Consider the following 21,462-nt stretch of genomic DNA (forward strand, 5'->3'; position numbering starts at 1 on the left):
TGTCTCTTTCTTTCAATTACACTTCTAAGAACATGATATTTTTGGGACCCTTATTCTTTGTTGACTATAGTTGAACTCAGCCAGGGGATTTGGAAGATACTGAGATAGGCAGGAAAAGGCAGATCCATGTGTGTCTCATCTCCTGAGGAAATCAGCCTGGGGAGTTCACATTCCCTTTATTACTTCTGCCTTTTTAGCTGTTTGGTCCTGTGAGCAGCAGTGATCCTTGTCCCTATCCCACAGCTCTCAAACAGGGCTGGGAGGATCCCAGTGGGAATCCTTGCTTTGTCCTCTCCTGTGCTGGAGCATTCTGGCTGCTTTTGGCACCATCAGAGAGCATGGCAAGGCAAAGGCCAAACATGGTACCATTAAAAATCCAGATTACTTCTTTCCATGTTTTAGGAGTTTTGTTTGTTTAAATCATGCAACTAAAACATTTTGTTTACTTTTCAAAAGGCGCTTTGGTTTCTATATAACAAAAACTGATAAAGTATATGGTTTATTTTGACTTAAGCTATCCAAGTGTGTATAGATTGCACAGAGCTGTGGGTTTTATTTAGAATTCTGGATTTTTCTCTTTTCTGTATACATATTTTTGTGTTTGTGACTCTCAAAAAATCTGTTTTTTAAAGAGGACTTGTCTGACAACGAGGAAATGTTCCCGAAAGAAATAACCAAATGGAGTTCCAACGATCTGATGGATAAAATTGAAACCCCCGAATGCGATGATGTCCAGGGTAATTCTTTTCCAAGTACAAACTGCATGTGCTATTTTACAGTATTTCCAGGCAATTGTCACAGCCTCATTGTGAACAAGGTAAAACTTGTTATCCTCATCTCACAAAGGGAGAAGCCGAGACAGAGCATAAAAATGACTGCCCAGTGCTGCTGGAAAAGATTTGCTCAGTGGGAGCTGGGATAGCTTTTGATTCTCTTTTATTTTCCACATTGGTTCGGCTCCTTTGTGTGACAGCCAGGATTCTCTCATATAATGATGAAATATCCCAGCTCTGTCTCAAATGCCTTGAATTTCTCCTGGCTCTTCTTTCCTTTTGCTCCGTCCTTTGTTCCTGACTGTATCTGCCTCAGTTTTATTTTCTGCTCATCATTATGAAATGGTGAAAGGAAGCTGTAGCTCCTCAGCCAGAGCGATTCACGGTGGAAGGTGACACTCAGGCTTTTTCTACAAAGTCAGTCTGTGTAGGCACAGATGTAGGAATACATCAGATCTCTACTCCCCAGCGTAGTTCAAGCAATTCCTTTTATTTTCCCACAAACCAATCATTTCTGACAGTCGTGCAGGGATTTCCCATTGTTGCCATCCTTAATAAAGCAGCAGTACCAGATCTCTGTAATGAGAGAAGAGCTCACTAATGTCCTCAGCTCTTACCCAGGTTAGGAGAAATTGCTGGAAAATAAATGACCCAGCAGTGCCCAGGCTTCTCAGGTGGAAGGAGGCAGGAAGGAGGGAGAGGATGATTTGATGAAATAATGAAGGAGATGTGAGGCATTGGAACAAGCAGTGTCTTTATGGAAGAATGTCTTTGCCAAAGAGCATCTGGCAGTGCTGACATTTTACACCTCTGTGCTTCCAGGTGACTTGTACCAGGAGACATCAGCAGAGTACCACATTGGCTCCAGCGTGGAGAGGCTCAGCATCATCGAGGTGAGTGCTTTGGCTTCTTGTAGAGAGATCCTTTGCTGCTGGAATGTCTCTGTGTGGGATAAATGGGTCCCTTTGCTGTGAGCAGTGTCTTGTCTCCATGTGCTGCTGAGCCCCTGTAACACCTGTGTGTGTCCTTCTGTAATTCCGATTTAAGGGATTTTTCACCCATCTTTGGAACATCATATGGAAAATGCTGTGTAGTTTGCAGGCAGCATCAGGTATCTAGCTGGAAAAAAACTGGCAATCCTGTGGGGATCAGAGCAGCTCGAGGGCAGAGCTATCCTGAAATGCCAGATGAGCGGGTGTGGGTGTGGGAGTGGGAGAACACGTTCCTGCAGCACCAAGGTGCAAAGGACAGCACTCAGCTGTAGCCCACAGCATGGAGCTGCTCAGAGTCGTGTTTGGAATCCAGTTATAGCACAGCCTGTGTCAGTACTCTGGGCAAAAAAATAAATAAATAACACCACACTGAGCCAGCCCAGCTTTCTGCAGTTCAGAGTCCTGGTCAGACACCCCAGGCTGGCTGTTCTCATCCTGCCCTTCAGCAGCTGCCTGTCTGTGCTGCAGAGGTGGTGCAGCTGCTTTGCAGAGTGCCTGCATTGTGTCTGAGTGGTCCATCAAAGATCATGAGTTTTGGAATTATTGCCTGTGCCAGGCTCTAAGTTTATGGTGGTTTGGCTTTTCCATAATAGACCGAGAGTCCAAGGGTCATGAGGAGAATGGGTGGCTGGGAGGGGAACAGCTCTGGCCACCTCAAAATAAGCAAGTCACAGCCCTAAGATTTCTCTTGGAGCTCAAGATGGTGTGGGAAACTAGTCTTCCTCAGAGGGCTGTGCAAACTCAACCCCCTCCTGTTTCTGCCTTCATTTTAGAAAAAGAACAGACTTCAAAGCAAGATGAAAAAGACAGTTATTTGTAGTTGTTCACAAGCTGTCTGCTAAAACAGTATGAAATTCCTGTGCCACCAATTGCAATGATTTTCAGGTTAAAAGCTTCCCTCACTTGAAGGTGGTTCAGGATTTAGGTGTTTTAAGAGGCTCCAGATCTTACAAGGAAGTTCTAAATAGTTACCTCCACCCTTAAAGTGATCAACAGTTCCCCACTTCCTTCAGAGCAGAGGGTAATGAACTGAAAGGTGCCTCCAAATCACTGCTGATAAACTTCTGCATGACCTGAGCTTGGTGACTCATGTTGTTCTCCAAATGAACACTTAAAATCCTTGTCAGGAAGCAGAAGAGGTGCTGAGACACTTTGAGAGCTCCTCCTGTGCCTCCACCCAGGGAAAGGTTCACTGTGCAGGTGCTAAAACTGGAGTCAGAGAAGGTTTGAAGGGCAGGCATGAATACAGTGGAATGGTGCTAAATAATTCAAGGCCACTCTTATGCAGGAGGTCTGGAAAAATCGTTATTACAGCCTTGGATGAGAATTTTAATACTTCTGGTGGGCTGTGTAGTAAGACAAGCTTTAACATTATCTGGCAAAAATGTGATCTAGTTGTTAGGCTGCTAATGTGTGCCTGGGCATGCTTTCCTCCCACCAGCAGGTCTGTCAGGGACTCAATCACTGCTCAAAGGACAACAGGTGACTGAAAATGCTAGAATTAGAACAATTTGCCAAATGGAAAACACTGCTGCCCTCCCTCCTTTCCTTACCCCCTCTCACTGGCAGCAGGGAGTTGCTCAGGCTGTTCTCAGATGTTGTCTCTGCTAGCACAGGGGTCAGGTACAGAAGGGTTTGCACAGATCTCACAGGTGTGGGATGGAGGATTTGAGTCCGTGTGGGAGCTGTAAACACTGAAAGCCCTGGTAGCACACAGATATTAAAAATATTTACTGCTCTGTTGTGTTACACTATGTGCACATGGATGCTCTTGTACCTGCCTGGGGCATCAGGATTGGGCTTATCTGGCAGGGCATTAATGATAAGGATACAATGCCCTCCTTCCCCCAAATTACAGCCTGTCTGTTTAGGCAAGGAATTGGGTCAGCACAATAAGCAAATCACCTGGACAGCCAAATTAAAATCCCTCTCTGTGTTCATGCAGCAGTCTCCCAGCCATATGCTGGCCATTCCTTGGGTTATGGGGTCATCAACTTTTTTCTTTTCAGTTCCTCTCTTGCAACAGTTTAAGCAAATCTGAAGTCTTATTTATAACTTCTGTGTTAGGCAAACATGCAATGACTGATCTTCCCACAACCTCTCAGTAACTTGCCACTTGCTGACCTGTTTGATCTCATTTCTTAATTTTGCTGAATGTGTTTCACTGCCAACTGCTTCACCCATCTCTTATTTCTGTATTTTTCCACCCTAATATACACAAGGATGTCTTCACTGCTGCCATGTTTTACCTGGATACAATTTTATGCAGTTTTTTTTTTTTACTTTCAGCATTCCTTCTGTTTCTGACAAGTCACACTGAGGCTGTGCGTGCATTTGTGCATGCACAAGTGTAGGCTAAGAGACCTGGAAGGAGCACTCGGGTTTTTAGCATTGTATTGTGGTGTATCTAATGGCCTTTGCCATAAATTAATTTGCCATAAATTAAGCACAAGTCCCACCCCTTCGAAAAATGAGCATTTCTGTGTGCTCTCTTCCATCCCCACCTAGGATGAATCAGTGCAGCCATTAATGCAGCCAAGTAAAATCCATGTCCTCCTCTTGGTCCTCCATGGAGGGAACATCCTGGACTCAGGAAGTGGAGACCAGAGCTCCAAGCAAGGGGATGTCAACACCATCACGACCGTGTTTGACACGGTGATGAGGGTGCACTACCCAGCTGCTCTGGGACACATTGCCATCAAACTTGTCCCTTGCCCAGCCATCTGCTCCGAAGCATTTTCCCTGGTGTCCAGGTAAGCTGATGCTGTTTTGTCATGGGGTGGGGGTTTTTGGGGGTTTGTTTTGTTTTATTTGTTTCCCTGAGATGAGCACTGGGAGCTCTGACCGTGCTTTGAGAATGCATTTATTAATGTACCAGCCAGGCATTCAATCTCGATTTCATACTTAGCTGCAGTGAATACAGTAATCGTGCAGCACGAGCTCTGGGATTGATTTATTCTAATTAATCCAATAAATACTAAGGATTTAATTCCTTGTCTGGAGGTTGTTCTGTCAGTGTAAGTATGTTGTCCTTGAAGATTTACGTTTGATGGGAGGGAAAGATTGATTACGCTCTCACCCATTCACAGAGGACTAAATGGCCTTTCTGTCTTGAGGCTCTTTTTTATGAACCACAGCACTTGACTGTACTGCCTGCAAGTTGTTTTCCCCATATTCCCACTGTCTCTTGCCTTCTGCAGCCTCAGCCCATACAGTTATGACGAGGGCTGCCTGTCCAACAGCCAGGATCACATTCCCCTCGCTGCACTCCCCCTGCTCGCCACGTCCTCCCCGCAGTACCAAGAAGCCGTGGCCACTGTCATTGTCAGAGCCAACCAGGCCTACAGTGAGTTCATCAAATCCCAGGAGGGCACCTCCTTCAATGGCCAGGTGAGCCAGGGGCTGCTCAGGCCACAGCCAGAGGAAGAACAAGTGAAGCAATTTCCTTCTGAAACTCTCTTTGCCGTAAATCTCTCAGGAGGGATGGAAATATGACAGTGCTGGGCTGCAATAAGGAAGTGTTGTGCTTTCCATTTCTTTCTTTCTGAGAGGGAGAGATTATTGCTTGGATGCTGTCCTGAGCCGTTGGGATTCGAAGGAAAGCTTGAGTTTGTGTTCAGAAATGAAGCTCCAAAGCTGTGAAGTTAATCAGGTTTCAGTGTGACACACCTTGCCTGAGCAGGAATGTTGCCTTTGTTACTAAACATGGTCTTGTCCCCATTGCAAACCAAGGCTGTTTAAGCATTCCTGGCTTTAAAGGACCTTCAGCAGCTCGTGCTGGAGCTGTTGCACCCATGGGTTTATTTTTTGAGACTGTGCAGCTGCTGCACCCCATAAAGAGCACAACTGAGCCTCACACCTCTGAGCAAAGTGACTCCCCAGCCCCACGAGGGCAGAGAAATTAGAGGAGCTGTCACACTGCACTGCTGTCATGTGGTTTATCCACCCTGAGCTTCTTCCCAGACAGCCCTCTCCTTCCCTCTCCTTTACTCTGCCTGTCTGCTCATACCCTTGGAGGCAGAACACTGCCATCCCCTTGGGATACAAATGGGCAGAAGCCTCCCTGAGGTAGCACAGGCAGCTGGCAAGGGGGATCCAACTTGGTTTCTGCAGTTAGCACCAGGATCAGGGCTCTGTATTGCTGTCCTGTTGCTCCAGTTGGCTGGTGGGGGCAGCCAGGACAGCTGAGCTGTGTGAGAGGATGGGAGTCTGCAGGCAGTGATGGATTTCACTGGCTGAGCAGTTCTACTGGTGAAGGCACTGGGCATCCTGTCTCTCCAGCTTCTCCAGCTGTAATCCAGCGCTCTCTCCAACTGCTAGTTCTGAACTGAAGTCAAGGGGCTTTTTTGTAAAATTTCCTTTTTATTCCTCCTCCCTGTCCTCCCTGCTTCTGTTTCCGGTCTCAGGTCTGCTTGGTAGGGGACTGTGTTGGAGGGATCCTGGGATTTGATGCCTTATGCTACAGCAACCAGACGGTGTCCGAGAGCCAGAACAGCAGTCGGCGAGGGAGCGTCGTGAGCGTCCAGGTAATGCTGGCTCCCACTTCCTCCACAGACCCTGGTTTTAGTAAGGATCTCCTCAAACAGCAAACACTCTGTTCCTTACCAGTGGCAGACATGTCTGAAGGTGAATATGGGTGTCAGTTTGGGTGTGTTTGCTCTGAGCAGGGATGTTTCACCCTCTGGTGTGAAGCATCACCCACACTTTAGAGAGTGATTGAGCCTGAGATTCTGTACTGGCCTCAACTGGATCTTGGGGTAAATGGGGAAAGGAGGATGGGAGGGAGGTGTTACAATGTGGGTGTATTCTTAATTCAGCTAAACCCATACATTTCAAATCCCAGGATACCGACCTTCTGTCTCCTGGAATAACGGTGAACAACAGCCACTGTTCCAGTGGCTCTAATCTGGAAGCCAGCAGACACCTCAGCAGGAGCAACATTGATATTCCTCGTAGCAATGGAGAAGATCCAAAGAAGCAGCTGCCACGAAAAAGGAGTGATTCATCCACCTATGAACTGGACACGATAAAGCAGCATCAAGCCTTTCTTTCAAGGTAAGATTTAAGATTTGGAAGGAACAGATCCAGCAGTGTCCTGGAGCTGAGGTTTGTGTATCTGTGGAATCTGAGTCTTGCTTTGTCATCCTATGATAAGCAAGGTGTAGGAAAACAATTTAGATTAGAGGGTTATCGATTTCAGCGTGTTGTATATGCAAAAAAAAAAAAAAATTAACAGCTTTCTTGCTGAGTGGCACTGAGAGAATCCAGCTTCTCTACTGCATCAGTGGTGCAATGGCAAGAAGCCCTTTGAGCTGTTGTGTGACAGCCAAGGCAGTCAGGAGCTGCTGCTCTGCTGTGCTCCAAGTGTGGGATGGAGGTCAGAAGCAAATGGAGAAATCGTGTAAGGGAACCCAGCGTTGTATTAATTTTAAAGCATCTCTGAAACCTGATTTTGAGTTATTCTGTGCCCTGCCAGGGCTGCTTCATTGCACCAAGGACATGTTTCAAATTTGTTAGTCACTGTTGAAGCCCCCAGTATCACATTTTTAAGCTTTCTCAAATGGATATTCAGAAATGTGTCTGTTCACATAACCCATGGAATTTTCACAGCAGTCTGCCCATGGCCACTGGTCATTCAGGGATTATTTCTGTAAACCCAGAGGATTTTTCTGACTGAATCTTCTTCTTCAGCCTCTGGAAACGGACAGCCCAGAGCTTTTTCTCCTGCAGACCTGGAGGAACTGCAGTAAATATGCTCTTAATCCCACTTCTCTCTCAGGAACTGGGGAGCAGTGTCCCCCACAGCAAACCCCATTATCTGCATTGCAGCTGCAGCCAAGGCTGTTCCTCTTGCCCTGTGCTGAGTTGAAGGCTTCCCCTGCATTTGTCCCTCTCCATCACTACTTGGAGTCATTGTTTTAGCACAGGGATCTGTGTTGTCCTGCCATGTCAGGGCCCTTTGGTGAGTGATTTATGGAGAGAGAAGGTATCGAAGTGAATGTTGTTGGTGCACAGAGATAGGATATTCAGAAAGACAGCTGCATTTACAAAATCCACAGTGAGGTTCTTGGCTATTTCCAGCAGGTTAATAAAAGGCAGTTCATGCCTCCTCAAAACAGTCTCCTGTATTACAGGGAAAATATGAGTTGTGCAAAAATGTGCTGATTTTCTTCCTTGTTATTGACCTCAGGGGCACAGACTCAGTTAAGGAAATCAGGCTGGAATCTTGATGCATTTTTACACCTATTTTAGAGTAAGTGCTGGGCCTGATATGGATAATGGATTATTCATTTTGTTGTTCCAAATAGCTTTCTGCTGCTCCTTCCTGAAGGGCTCTGCCTGCACCCAACATGCAGCACTTGTGAGTCCCTGGCAAGAGCTATCAGGATTCAGTGGGGTGACAGATTGGTGCATCTTTACTTCTTAAGAGTTCTATGTGTTCTTAAACCTCCCTTTAGACCTTGGGCTAAAAATTAGTCTCTTCCCAGAACTCAAGACCAGGATTCCCTCAGGGAAAGGGGCAGGTTGAAGCTGCAGTAGGAGTTCTCTCTGCATGTCTCTCACTCAGCTCTGTGGTGCAGGGGAGGCTGGGAAGCAGGGATTGTCCTCATCCCTGGTACAGGAGAGGCTGGGAAGCAGGGATTCTCCCCATCCCTGGTGCAGGAGAGGCTGGGAAGCAGGGATTCTCCTCATCCCTGGTACAGGAGAGGCTGGGAAGCAGGGATTCACTCATCCCTGGTACAGGAGAGGCTGGGAAGCAGGGATTCACTCATCCCTGGTACAGGAGAGGCTGGGAAGCAGGGATTCACTCATCCCTGGTGCAGGGGAGGCTGGGGAGCAGGGATTCACTCATCCCTGGTGCAGGGGAGGCTGGGGAGCAGGGATTCACTCATCCCCTCCTGCATGTCAGCAGGACGTCACTCCCACACCCATCCCTGGACCTTGTTCTCCCAGCCAGCACCAGCAGAATGCCCATTGGCCTCTGCCATCAAGGAATGATTTTTCCCATGCAGAAACCAAGCCCTGGTGTGACGTGGCTTCGAGCAGGAGGTTGGCAGAACAGAGCCAAGTTTTCCTCCAGGGCTCGGCAGACGGGCAGCCTGGCACACAGGGACCTTTCTGTCCGTGCCCACTGCAGATCTCAGCCTGTGCCAAAGACACTCATTTTTATTCATGTATCAGACCTACCCACTTCTCTGGGATAATGCCCAGCAAGCCAGAGCAGCATCTGGAGATTACAATCACACATTTATTTTTAAATTCAGTCCTTCTGCACAACTACATTATTTCTGTCTGTGCCGTACTTGTATTATTGTAAATGAGTTGATTTGCTTCAGAAATCCATAAGTTCCTGTTTAATTAATGCACACAGTACATCTGCTGCTCTTTAAAGGGAGAACAGGGCACTGCAGGTTGCTTGGAGCATGACTGATCCAGAGTTCCCCTTGGCTCTCATTTCTTTTGATTGCTGAAAAGACGATACCAAGTTCCCGGCAGAAGGAGTGAAGATGCCCAAATTGCTCCGTGCTGTGCCTGCTCTGCTTCTTCCCTTCCCCACGAAGAGATGCTGAGGGAAGCTGTGTGGAATACACCAAACACCCCTGCACCCATCCTGCCACGGGGATAGCTTTTCCTCTGGAGCCTTTGTTGGAATCCCGTCGCTGTCACCCTGCCTCCAGCGAAAGTGAGCGTCTTCTAAATGACTTTGCATTCCTCACACGCAGCAAACTCGCTGCGTTGCATCTTGTTAGCTAAAGCAGTTGTAGCTCCACCAAAGGTGGCTTGTTCTCAGAGCTGTTTCAGGGCTGTGCAGCTCGGCTCTCTGATCTCAGGCAGCCTCGTCTGCATCACAGAAACAGGAACAGGCTCGTTTGAGCTGTCACTGCTGTAACCTCCCGTTCCTCCCGTTTTTGACACCACTGTTTTGACTCCCTGTGATGTGTGTGTGTCTGGCATAAGTAACTTATCATTGCCTGCCTGGGAAGCGGGAGAGCAGAGCCGTGCATGTGCGTGTGTGCAGCTCCAGAGGGAACACGACAGCGCAGCAGGAGCAGGCGGAGGTTCGGCATCCTCTGGGAACGGCGTTCAGCACAGGAGCTGTCTCTGGGATTATTCCTTAGGAAAGCAAAGTCTGCCTGAAACCCGGTTTTCTTCCCCAGAAATGTGAGCATTTGCAGCTGCTCCCGGGCTGTGGCTGTGTCTGAGGGGTCTGTGAGCAACTGCTCTGTGCTGAGGGTGGTGGGAACAGCCCTGTTTTGGGACCACAGCAGTGCTGGGCTGTCACTGTCCTCAGAAGTAGCCTTGATGAGCTGGAGCTGCTGCACATGAGGATGTGACAAATACTGGTCACCACCTGGGGTTTTGTTTTGGGGCCACAGAGCTGGCAGGAGACTGTTGGATCTGCATCATTCCCAACTCCAGGCCAGTAAACCCTTTATCCAACCCATCTCTTATGGTATCCATTTCTCCTACATGTTTTATAGAACCTGTTCTGATGCTTTTTTAAGTGTTTGCAAACACCCTCTTAAGACACTGCTGGTACTGCCTTCAACTCTCTGCTTCTGATTATAATGAGATAACCCACTACAGCTGCCACTGGAATCTGCACAACGTGGACAGCAAAGGAATATGCAGCTTCGTGCTTTTGAGTGGGAACAGAAGCATCTCAGAAAGCCTTTTGTCAACCAGGTTATCAGTGTTACACATCTGTCATTTCATTTTCCCAGATTTAGACTGCAAAGAAGCAACTCTCCCTAACATGGGGGTGGATTCACAGGATTTTCACCTAAGCAGTCCTGCTGCTTCTTCTTCAGTGTCCAAGGAAAATGTGAATTTAAATCTCTGTGTTAAACCTGTGCATTGCCCAGCCTGCACAGCACAGAGGTGGAATTTTGCAAACAGATTTGACACCTGAAAGAGGGAGGAAAAGCTGGACATGTTCTATATAGTAGCAGCAACCACGATTTTGACTCCTTAAAGAAAAAACATTTTGAGGAGATGGTGTGTGAATGAACTCACCTGAAGCTTGGATTGTTACATTTAATGATGCCAGTACAGTGGGGTCACTGTGGGTTGATTAGCACAGTTCCCTCATTGAAGAGATAGAAATTATATCCACTGTCAATCACTAATCCAGGCTTTAATTATGAAAACACAGTAAGAATATAATTGAGACTTTATTTTCTGTTCTTGTCCCAGTTTACACTCCAGTGTCCTGAGAAACGACCCCACATCCAGGCGATCCAGCAGCTCCACGATGCTGGATGGAGGAAATATTGGGAAGTTTGACTTTGAGATCACAGACTTCTTCCTCTTTGGTTCTCCCTTGGGTCTGGTGCTTGCGCTGCGGAAAACTGTAATTCCAGCTCTTGACAGTAAGTCCTGGTGCAGACTGCTCCCTTGGTGGGTGGTGTAAGCACCTCCTGCTGCGCTTGCAGGAGTCTGGTTAAACCCAAACATTTCTGTATCACGTTTATTGCACCGTAAAGAAGCAGATCTCCCTGTGCTCTGTGCACCACCGATTACAGCATTTCCGAACGTGAAAAGCGCTGGGCAATTCTTGAGTCTGTAAACATGGAAATAAATTGTTTCAGCTGACTAAACTAGGAGATGAGAGAGATGATAAATCTTCTGCAGTTTTGTAACCTGGCACTTGTCCTTTTTAGATACAAATATCTACAATATTCTTATAAGCGATATTTTGATACTTGAGGGATTTTTTTTCTTTTGTCTTTTTAGTCTTTCAGCTCAGACCAGCTTGTCAGCAGGTCTATAACCTGTTCCACCCTGCAGACCCATCTGCTTCACGCCTCGAGCCTCTTTTGGAGAGGAAGTTTTACCTTTTGCCCCCCTTCAATATTCCCCGGTACCAGAGGTTCCCGCTGGGCGATGGCAACTCTGCTGTTTTGGGTGAGTCCCTCTGGATCCACAGTAGCTGTTAAAGGGTTACAGCCACATGGCACATGAAGTTATCAACACAATTAGAAATGGTGAGGAGGAGAACTGGCCCTGTAGCGTTAGATTGTTCCTGATTTACCAGAAAAGGAATTTTCTTCCAGTGAAATCAGTGCCTTGTGTCCTGTGTGCCCTCTGTTTGTCACACAAGGACCTCCAGCTGCTGAGGGTCATGAGGTGGTGACCTCTCTGTAAAGGTTTCTGTTTTACACCCAGAATGGTGCTGGTGATTGAGAGTGAATGAAACACAATTGAGTTGGCAGAATTTAGGACTTGGAGGGCCAGAGGAGACTGGAGGGAGCAGAGTCTACAGTGAGATGATGAGATGATTTACTTGATTGCATTCCATTTGTCTTGATATTTGAATCGTGCAGGACTAAATGAAGAAGACTGTGTAACTAGAGCTGGATAATTCTGGTGATCCTCTGCATCATTTTAATGTTGAAAATCCAAAGAAGTGGCCTTCTCTATGTATCAGTGTCTCCAAGTATTGTAATTGCTCAGTCTAGAGGCTTGATTTGTTAGATGGGCACAAACTAAGCCCCATGTTTAATGAAGTGAATAAAATGCTTTCTGCAGGCCCCACTCACTTGTCAAATTTAGCCAAGATCTTGCTGCAACACTTTTTAAAAATGGATCCACCCACAGCTGCGTTTGTACCCAGGCCAGTTACAACAGCTCAGGGAATCTATAGCAACTTGAAGAGCAATTTGCTTTTTGGGTGTATTCTAGGTATCAGCTGCAAGGGGCTTTTTACTAAAAAAAAAAAAAATGCAGCTAAACTTCTTACCTTCTTTCTCTTAAATACATTCCAGAGCCCCTGTTGTCACTGAACCCAGAGGTAGAGGCCCCATTGACACTAAACCTGTGTTCTGGTTATCATTGTGGACAGCAGCAGGAATATTAGAGCCTCCCTGGACCTTGAGTTGGCTGTGTTTGGAGAGACACTTGCTATGCAGTGAAGTTCAACAGCAATTAGCTCTCCTATGAGAAGGGCAGAGTGATTGCAAAACCTCCAGGTCTGAGCCTTGTTAATTTAAGAGATGCTGCTCTGCCTTGATGAATAAAACTGACAAAAACCAGCTTTAAATTCTCTTTTTCCTGTAAGACAAAGCCTCTTCATTTGCTTATCAGAAAGTAACAGGCCATTCCTTTCCATTAGAGTCCACATTGTGATGGACACATTACCCAGAAGGACTAACCATGATTCACCAAGCTGCTCCTGAAGTTAGTGTTCACTGGAGGGCACTCCAGAAAAGTTAATTGCTGCTATAATAAGCTGTATGTTTTGCTGATCACGTAAAATTCAGGTGCTCAGTTATAATTGGTTTTGAACAAAACCTTGTGTAACACTGCTTGTGCACATCTCCTCATGCAGGTAGCTTTTTTGGGAGTCCACCGTTCAGAAAGCCTCTCAGGCTGTTTTTTCCCCCCATTTTCCCATCTGTACTAAATGCTGGTCCCTGTTTCATTTCAACTTGGAGAGTAAAATCAAACTCACATCCCTGCTTACTCCTGTGCTTTGCACTGTGTAGGCTGTGAGTCTGATTCTTCCCTTACAGCATATTTTTCCACTCACAGTAAAAAAGATTTCTCTGGATCTGCTGTGTATTTATGGATTTGGCTCAGAAGGGGGTGAAGATGCCTCCCTTTTGTTGTTGAAATGCCATCGTTGTGTTCTCCTCTGCTCCCAGTTAATCTCTGATGTTGGTCTGTTTGGAAATCACCCATTTTGTTTCTTTTACTCTATTTGAAGGTTGTCTGTTCATTGAAGACTCATAATTAAGTGCTGGGGTGTAACTGTTTGTATGTTTAACACTTTGTGGCCGCATGTCTGTTGTTCTTTGTCCTTTTGTTATGTTTTTTTTTTTTCCCCATCTGCTTCTAGTTGAGACAATCCAGAACAATCCCATCCTCCTCATGGAAAGTAGCCCTCTGGGTGCTCTCCAGCACCAGGACAGCTTCATGGAAACAAGTATCCCCGTTCCCGTACTGAATTGGCAAGATGTTTCCAATAAAAGTGCTGGTTGTGCTGAGTGTGTGTAATCTACACTTTTGTATTGTCTGTGGTGTTGGGTTCTTGGGGTCCTTTCTTGGAGATCACACTGTTGCCTCCTGGAGTTGAAATCTCCGTGCTGTGTCTCAGGCTGTGCCACACAAAATCACCACTGGGGATCACACCTGGCTCTGGGAGAGCCACTGAGGAAAAGGGGCTTGGGGTTATAAACTCTGTCCCATTCAGGTGTAGATGCTGGAGGGGAGCTGCTGCCATGCACGGACTGGTTTGCTCTGTGCTGCTGGAAAGAGCAGAGACAATCTGCTGAGACAATCCCTGCTGGCCCTGCTCGTGTGGTGCTCACCAAGGCCAGGATCCCTTGGGAAAGGGTATCCTGCAGTGTGCAGCTCCCCAGCAGCCACAAATCACTGTGCCCAGAACTCCAGTTGATGTCCATGTCACACCAGATTTTGTCCCTTGGAGTATTTCTTGTTTGGACACTTGTGGCTCTGCTGAGCACAGCACTGAGGCTTTCAGACCCCAGCGTGGCTCTGCGTGTTGGTTATTTAAATTAATTTCTTGTCTCCCGCCTTAAAAGCAAAGTTTGATGCCTTTGTTTTGCCTTATTTTCCATCATCAGTGCTGCATGGCCTCATTTATTCTGATTGTGGCTGGTGCTACATCTGCAATTTTGATGAGATTTGCCTTTTTTCTGTTTTTTTTCTTCCCCACGTGTCTCACTTGCCCGTTCTCGTTCCTTTCTCGGTGTTTTGCATTGAGAGCTGGGTTCTGCTGCCCTGTTTGTCTTTAACAAGCTGACCCTCACTGTCCCTGAGCAGTTTGGGCTCTTATGTGGTCATACAGGATGGCAACATCGCCGAGTTTTCCCCGTGGTCTCTCCTCTGTCTCCTGGAGGTGGAGAGGATTTTTAGGTGTGCAGTTGCCATGTTGCCTGTGCTGTGAGGGTCTGTGGTAAAGCAGAGGGAAAGGATCTGGTGCTATTAATCAATCACTTTGGAGGTCCCTGGTGAAATGCCATTTCACTGTGAGCTGATGCTGCCTGTGGTCAGGACAGAGTTTGTCGTAGCATCCCTTGCCCATGGCAGGGGATTGGGATTAGATGGTCTTCAAGGTCCCTTCCAACCCAAACCGTTACAGGATTGTGTGATTCTCTGTTTTTTACATCGTGGGTCAAGAGCACAATGTGTCCAAGCAGTTCTTGATGTGAGTTGCTGAACCCCAATTCAGCCACTGGACTGCAGGAGATTTCCAAAATCAGCAAAACTTGTGGACAGCAGAAATCTGTTGCTCTTGATCTCAGGGTAGTGACTGCAGAGTGCCCAGCACTGACCAGTGACTCCAGTGTGAGCAGGGCCTGGCCTGTGCTGAGCAGCTGCCTGGCTTTTCTGTGGTTTTTAATCTTTTTGTTTTTATTGACCTGTACGTATTTTTTGATGGCTTTCAGTATTTCCTGCTTTGGTGCAATAGCTCAGTCTCCAAATAGCACATACCAAATTCTGTCTTTCAGGTACCCCAAGGACTTACCTGAGAGGATGGCTCAGGGCTGTTCCCTTATAAGAACATTGATAAATGAGTCCAAAAGTGAAAGAGCACAGCACCAAAATGAGTATTAAAGATTCATAGGTAGGCCAAAACAAAAAAAAGTGATTTGGCTTCCCATTTCCACTCCCCTGGAAGTGCAGTTAAACCTTGGGCCGTGGCATGGCTTGTGCCCTGTGGTTCCAGCAGCAGCAGGTGCTTTGCTGGGAGGGTGCTCAGGGCACTGCTCCAGCCAGGCTCCTCTTCCTCACTCTGGTCCAGTGGCCCTGAGTCAGCCCTGAGTCACAGGACAAAGTGCAGTAGACAAGGGCACCTCTGTCCTCACTGAGTGACAGAGGAACAGCTCATCTTGATAAAGGTCTTGCTGCTGCTGGACCTCCTGGCTTCCCTCTGGGCTTGCCTGGAAAACCTCCCCGTGGCTCTCAGGACCTGAGCTGTGGCTGGGGATGCACCTCTGGGGTGCAGGAGGCTTCCCATGGCTCCTGTTAGGAACACCTGGCTGCAGGTGCTGGGGTCTGGCTGTGGCAGCATCTGTGACATCCTACCCTGGTCACCACACTCCCCAAGAAAGCCCCTTTGGTTTCAGAATTGCTGCACAAGAGACATGATGCAGGGAATACACAAATTCAGGAAATATGCTGTTAGCTTTGTGGGTTTTTTTCTGCGAGTCAGGTCTCAGGATTTTCTTTGGAAGTTGCTGTCACTGCAGCTTTGGTGTGGAGGAAGCTTTTCTGAGTGGGATGTAATGCATAAAACAGGTTTTTCTCCACATTTCCCACCCTGCCTTTTCCTGGCCTTTGTTTTTCTCAGAAACTGCCCTTTCTCAGGGACAGAGGGTGTGTAGCTTGGGGAAAGGGAGAAGCACAAGAGCACCCTGAGTGGGCAGGAGCAGGGGGGCACTGCTGTCAGGTTGTTTCTTGTCCCCTCAGAGCAGACTCCTGCCACCAACACAGGCAGTGTGAACTGAATGGTTCAGCAATGCTGAAACAGCTCAGGCTTAACAGGAGTGGGAATTGTTCCTCTGGTGGCACCAGGATGGGGCTGAAGGGCTGCTGAGGTTGGGTGCTTTTGCTGCAAACTCACTATATTCCAAAATCCCTGGTCAGCCCAGGAAAACAAGATTGGCTAAAAAAAGACCAGGTCTGAAAGCTCACTGTTTCTTTCTTTATTCACTTTCTGGGTTCTCAAAAAGGAGTTGAAGTTCAGGCAGAGCTAAGTGAAGATGAACTGGTGGAGTCAAAGCTGTGACCACCCCAGGCAGGCCCCTTTGGGCCCAGCCTTTTCTCCTGTAGCACTCTTGAACTTGTCTTCTTAATTCAAGCCACAGGTGCTTTAGGTTAAAGCAGGGGAAGAAGTTCAGGTTTCTCTGGTGGTCAGACCTGAATCTGGCATTATTCCTGACACAGACAAAGCCAAACCTCTCCTCACATCTGAGGAGACTCAGGGAAGGTGATGATCATCACCTGTGTTGGGGCACCCGTTTGGTGACACAGGAGCAGGAGCACAGGAGCATCTCATAGGCAAGGGAATGGAGAGGGAGGGGTGATCAGAGAAGAGAGGGTTGTTCCAGGTCCCCCAGCAAAGGGAATGAGACCCTTTACCCTTGAGACCTTTGTGGGGTGCAGTGCAGCTCCTGTTTTCCACTTGGCTTGCCTCTTCTTGCTCGTGCTGGTGCTTTGTAGAGTCAGAAAACAGCGCTGGCCTGGTGGGACTGGCTGGGTTGTGGATCCTGCTCACAGCCTTGACAGCCAGCAGCTCGAGGCAAGGTGGAAAGAGGGGGAAAGTGCTGGGAAAGTGATGCTGCTAAGGGCCTTTCAGGCACAACGTGGGCTCTGTGTGCAGCTCATCAGCAGGTCAGGCTCCCGCTAAGGCTCAGATCTCACAGTCCACAAAGCTTTTACACAGAGCAGCTTGTGGCCTGATTTTCCCTGCAGAGAACAGAACTCTTTTACTGACACTTAGCCACACATTTTCTGCTTCATACGTTCCCTCTCCCTCGGCTGCAGCAGGATTTGTGTGGGCACAGACGCTGCTGCTGCAAGCTGAGGGATTGGAGGGAGAAAATCAGTAGCCCCAAGCAAAAAAAAGATTGATATTAAAATAAACCAGTTGCTAAAACAACACCCCATGTCAGCCGTGTGCCGGGATTAAATCCAGGGATAACCAAACAGGCTGGAATAGGTGGAGGGTGTTGATGTGTGGGAGTAATGTGCTCACATTCCTTGTGATAGCTCTTGCCTGATACCTGGGAATAAATTCAGGTGCTGCTCCTCAAGTGCAGCAGAGATGGGCAACCCTAAAACCATAATGAATTGCTTTGCTTTTGCATGTTACTGCCACGCTGGTGCTGCCTGCTGTGAGCACCCAGTGCTGGCATTACAAACCTCTGCCCTGCAGGAGCTTGGGATATCCCACTTAATTTGGCCTCATAGCATCCACAGAGGGGTGGGTGCTCTTAGCACTGTTCAGAGACAAAACTGAAATGCAGAGATTTTAGCGTGACTTTCAGCATCTCTCGTTTTGCCCCTCCTGAGTGTTCGAGGTCCTTTTCCCTCCCATCCGTATGTAAGGTCCATGTGAGCATGGTTTTAAACCCTCCTTTCTGTATTTATGTACTGAGGGGTTCAGCCTAACTTGGTAAACCTCAGGTTGGGTTTTAAGAACCCAGACCTGCGTGTTGTACCAAAAAAGCTCTGTTTTCATAGAGCCTGGGTACTCCCTGATCTGCTGACTCTGATGGGAGATACAAGTGCTCAGCACCAGACTCCCTTCAGTAGCCCTTTCTCCAGATTAATGAGTGTTGGCTGTGTCCTTCAGCAGTAAAATACAAGTCCAAATTTAGTCCCTGCCAGGCATGATGATGTTTTCTTGATTTTTTGCTTTTTAATAATGCTTCCATCTTGGAGACATTCATTTAAATTTAAATATCTCAAGAAAACAAATACCTCTTTCTAAGGTTGTTTTTTTTTGTTTTCCTTACCCTTGGTTATCTTGTCTCGATGTGAATGTATAAAATTGTGTATATTCACATCTGTATGTATGACACATGCTTGTTATTGCTGCTTGAATAAGTCTGCCTGGGTTTTTCTTTGGATCTGGTTTTTGAGCTACTTACTTTGCTTCTCCCAATCAAAGACTGCTCCTCCAGCCACATGTCTCTGCCTGCTGTGCTGTTTGCTTTCTTTTCTAACCAGAGCTCCAATGAAATGTGGGGTGTTTCTGTTCCATTCCAATCAGCTCTGAAAGGTTTTTGCACCTACCAGCTTTGTTTGCCTCCTTCCTCACCCCCGAGTTCATCTTGCCCAGCCTCTGTCTGTTGGTCTAATATTTTGATTTCCCTGTTTCAACTTTGTAGCAGATGTTGTTCAGTCTCATGGTGCCGTCTTCATGGAAAACGCGTCCCTGTCCACCCCCATTTCAGCCCCTCAGTTCAGGGGCTTCCGGAGAGCCAGTGAGATCAGCATTGCCAGCCAGGTCTCAGGAATGGCAGACAGTTACACTGCTTCCAACATAGCCAACAGTAAGTGTTGCACCCCTCCGAGGCTCTGCTCTCAGAGCACGCTCCGGGCCGAGCAGCTTCTGTCCGTCCGTCTGTCCGGGGGGTGCTTCCCATTCATAACCAAAAGCTTGGAACCGGTTCTGCCCCAGTCAGTGCCGTGTGTTACCACATCCCCTGCAAGAACAGGTGATGTGTTTGATGGCCACGCAGGGCTGTTATGCATGTTGGACCTTGCTGGTGATGAATTGTTAAAGAAAAGATGACAACTGTGACTCTGAGCACCGTTTGGCTGCTGTGTGTGGTGAGGGTTAATCCAGAGGGATGTTTCTGTGCTGCCATGGTAAGTCGTGCAGAACTGGTCAGGATCAGCACTCGAGACCAGATGGGTAATGCAGGATGTGGCTTGATGCAGATCCCTCAAATGTGGCCCACAAAAACAGGGATGAGTAAGCCCCTCTGTAACGCTGAAAGGCAAGGACAGGTTGGTTCAGAACAGAACATTTATTACTTTGCATTAGAAATTCAGCTCTTCTGCAGCCCGCAGGGCAGCTCCCAGTCAGTTATGACCCATTTCCCAGAGCTGAATGAGGAGTAAAAGGGATTTTTTATTTATTATTTTTCCTATGACCTGTATAACTTCCTAACTAATACAGTGGAGAAGAGCAGACTTTGTTAAGTGGAGAAGAGCAGACTTTGTTAAGTGGAGAAGAATAGACTGTATTAATTGCTCAGCCCCTTCTTTGTTTAAGCTCAGGTATGAGATGAATGCTGTGTCCTTGTGGACCTCTGGTAACTCAGACCAAAAAAAGGCTGAAAACTAAAAAAAAAAAAAAAAAAACCAAAACAAAACAAAAAAAAACCAAACAAACAAACAAAAAAAAAAAACAACCAAAACAAAACCTAAAAAACCATGCATATGAGGAAATTTTCAGCCCAAACTCTATTCCCAGAAGGTCTCAAAAATTTAGAGATACATTCCTGGCACGGGTAGTGAATTACTCACTCCATCATTAATTGCTAAGGTTAATAATGCTCCTGGAGGCAGGTATGAGTTGTTGAAGGTCTGTGGGCGCTGCTCAGGGGCTGCTGTAACCTCCTGCCCTGTTTGAGGCAACACTCAGCAGCAGAACTAAAACACCTTCTCTGACAAACGAGGTTTTCCTGCTCAAGGTGTGTCCCAGAGCCGACACCGCGCTCCCTGCGCGCGTCCTTTTACTTGTGCTGACATCCTGCCAAGCACTGCTAAGTAGGAATCTGCTTGGGAAGCAGCTCCTGGGGGAGAAGGTGTTTGTTTTGTGCTGCTTCCCCACCCACGGGGAGCTGCTGGGCTGGCACACAGTGGTGGTTCGTGGGGAGGTGTTTTTGCCGGGGTGATGCCCCCGAGGCCGGCGTGTCCCACAGAGAGATCTTGTCCCGAGCTGCAGCAGGGTTGGGTCACACAACACTCACCTCTGCTTTCCCCACGCTCTCCCTCATTGTGCAGCTTCTGCTTTGTGTAATTTATTCCTCCACACAGCCATCAAAGCCTGTTCCTGAGATCAGGGAGGAAGAGTCTTCCCTCGACTCCGAGTGTCCCCCGAGCTCCGGCTCTGCCTTTGCTGCTCTTGCTCTCAGCCTCGTGGTGTGGTGGTAACGTGGAGCCGTGGCACTGAGGGCTGGATGTGATCCCTGCTTATCCCCAGGGAGAGCTGGAGGAAGGTCGGAGGGGCACTGCAAGACCACGGCTCCCTCCCAGGAGCCTCCCTAGGGGAGCAGCTCCCCTGGTACCATGGGTTTGTGGAGGATGAAATCAGTGTGTGCCGTAATAATAAGTGATTTCTGGTTTTGTTTTTTTTTTTTTTTTTAATATTTTATTTTTCCTTTTAGAAACCAAACAACACCTTAATCATTGTAGGGGGTTTAGCCTTCTATCCCAACTTGCCCTCCCTCACAAATCCCCTACCCAAACCTCGTTCAGGAGGCGTAGGCAGCATAAACACGAAATCCCTGCCAAGGGAAGGAAGCTCAAAGGGCCACGGAGCCGGGCTGCAGGCTGTGCTCTTCGGATACCAGACCTGGACATCAAGACAGGTATTCTGGAGAGATCCACTCCTGTCGGCCTCCTCTCTCATCTGGTAGTCACAGAACTTCACAACAAATCTCTGCGCTTCACTGAGGCACTTGCAGTTTCTGATTACATCTTAACAAGCATTTCTGTCACTTTGCCCTGAAGATCCATCATTACACCACTAACAACTTGGCAGGAGCAGGAGTTCTTCTGGGCAGTGCTGAGGGGACAACGCTTCTGCCTCCACCGCTGTCTTTTGAGCATGGAAGAGTCAGTCCTGTCTGCTTCCTGTAAAGAATCTGAAATTACCCAAGCTGGGGACTTGCATGAGAAATGAAAGTTGGGACATGACCAGGAGCTGTCAGTGTGGAAGGCAGGGAACCAGAAGTGGCTGCAAGGAGGTGCCTGTGAGCTCTGGAAAAGCCACATTGATCTGTCAAACCTTGCTCCTCCTTCCCATGGCTCTTCAGAAAAGCAGGGACTATCAGGGTGAGGGTGGGCTGGCACCAGGCACAGCTAGGGCTGGGCTGTGGGGATGTGCTGAATCCACATCCCTCTGCATTTGCTCTGGTGGGAGCTCTGTGCAGGTCTCTGGAAGGAGCTGGTGGATCCATCTTTTCAGTTCAGCATCTGTGCTCATC

The 21,462-nt window shown here is 47.6% G+C and overlaps 1 protein-coding gene across 9 annotated transcripts in view; it reads left to right on the plus strand.

Moving 5' to 3' along the window:
* The window catches only part of PITPNM2 (phosphatidylinositol transfer protein membrane associated 2), a 125,732-nt gene that overhangs the window by 92,151 nt on the left and 12,119 nt on the right, over nucleotides 1-21,462 (plus strand). For 4 of the 9 annotated variants that reach the window (XM_053959311.1, XM_053959317.1, XM_053959312.1 and 1 more), the window contains 11 exons: nucleotides 633-737; nucleotides 1,596-1,666; nucleotides 4,274-4,518; nucleotides 4,966-5,155; nucleotides 6,172-6,291; nucleotides 6,609-6,820; nucleotides 10,964-11,139; nucleotides 11,504-11,674; nucleotides 13,608-13,757; nucleotides 18,631-18,795; nucleotides 20,641-20,844. In XM_053959311.1, coding sequence (XP_053815286.1) covers nucleotides 633-737; nucleotides 1,596-1,666; nucleotides 4,274-4,518; nucleotides 4,966-5,155; nucleotides 6,172-6,291; nucleotides 6,609-6,820; nucleotides 10,964-11,139; nucleotides 11,504-11,674; nucleotides 13,608-13,757; nucleotides 18,631-18,795; nucleotides 20,641-20,844 — 1,809 coding nt within the window. The remainder of the gene's footprint in view (nucleotides 1-632; nucleotides 738-1,595; nucleotides 1,667-4,273; nucleotides 4,519-4,965; nucleotides 5,156-6,171; nucleotides 6,292-6,608; nucleotides 6,821-10,963; nucleotides 11,140-11,503; nucleotides 11,675-13,607; nucleotides 13,758-18,630; nucleotides 18,796-20,640; nucleotides 20,845-21,462) is intronic. The other 5 variants (XM_053959313.1, XM_053959314.1, XM_053959315.1 and 2 more) reach the window with 5 other exon arrangements.

Source organism: Vidua chalybeata, chromosome 18 (assembly GCF_026979565.1).
Source record: "Vidua chalybeata isolate OUT-0048 chromosome 18, bVidCha1 merged haplotype, whole genome shotgun sequence".
Taxonomy (NCBI): Eukaryota; Metazoa; Chordata; class Aves; order Passeriformes; family Viduidae; genus Vidua; species Vidua chalybeata.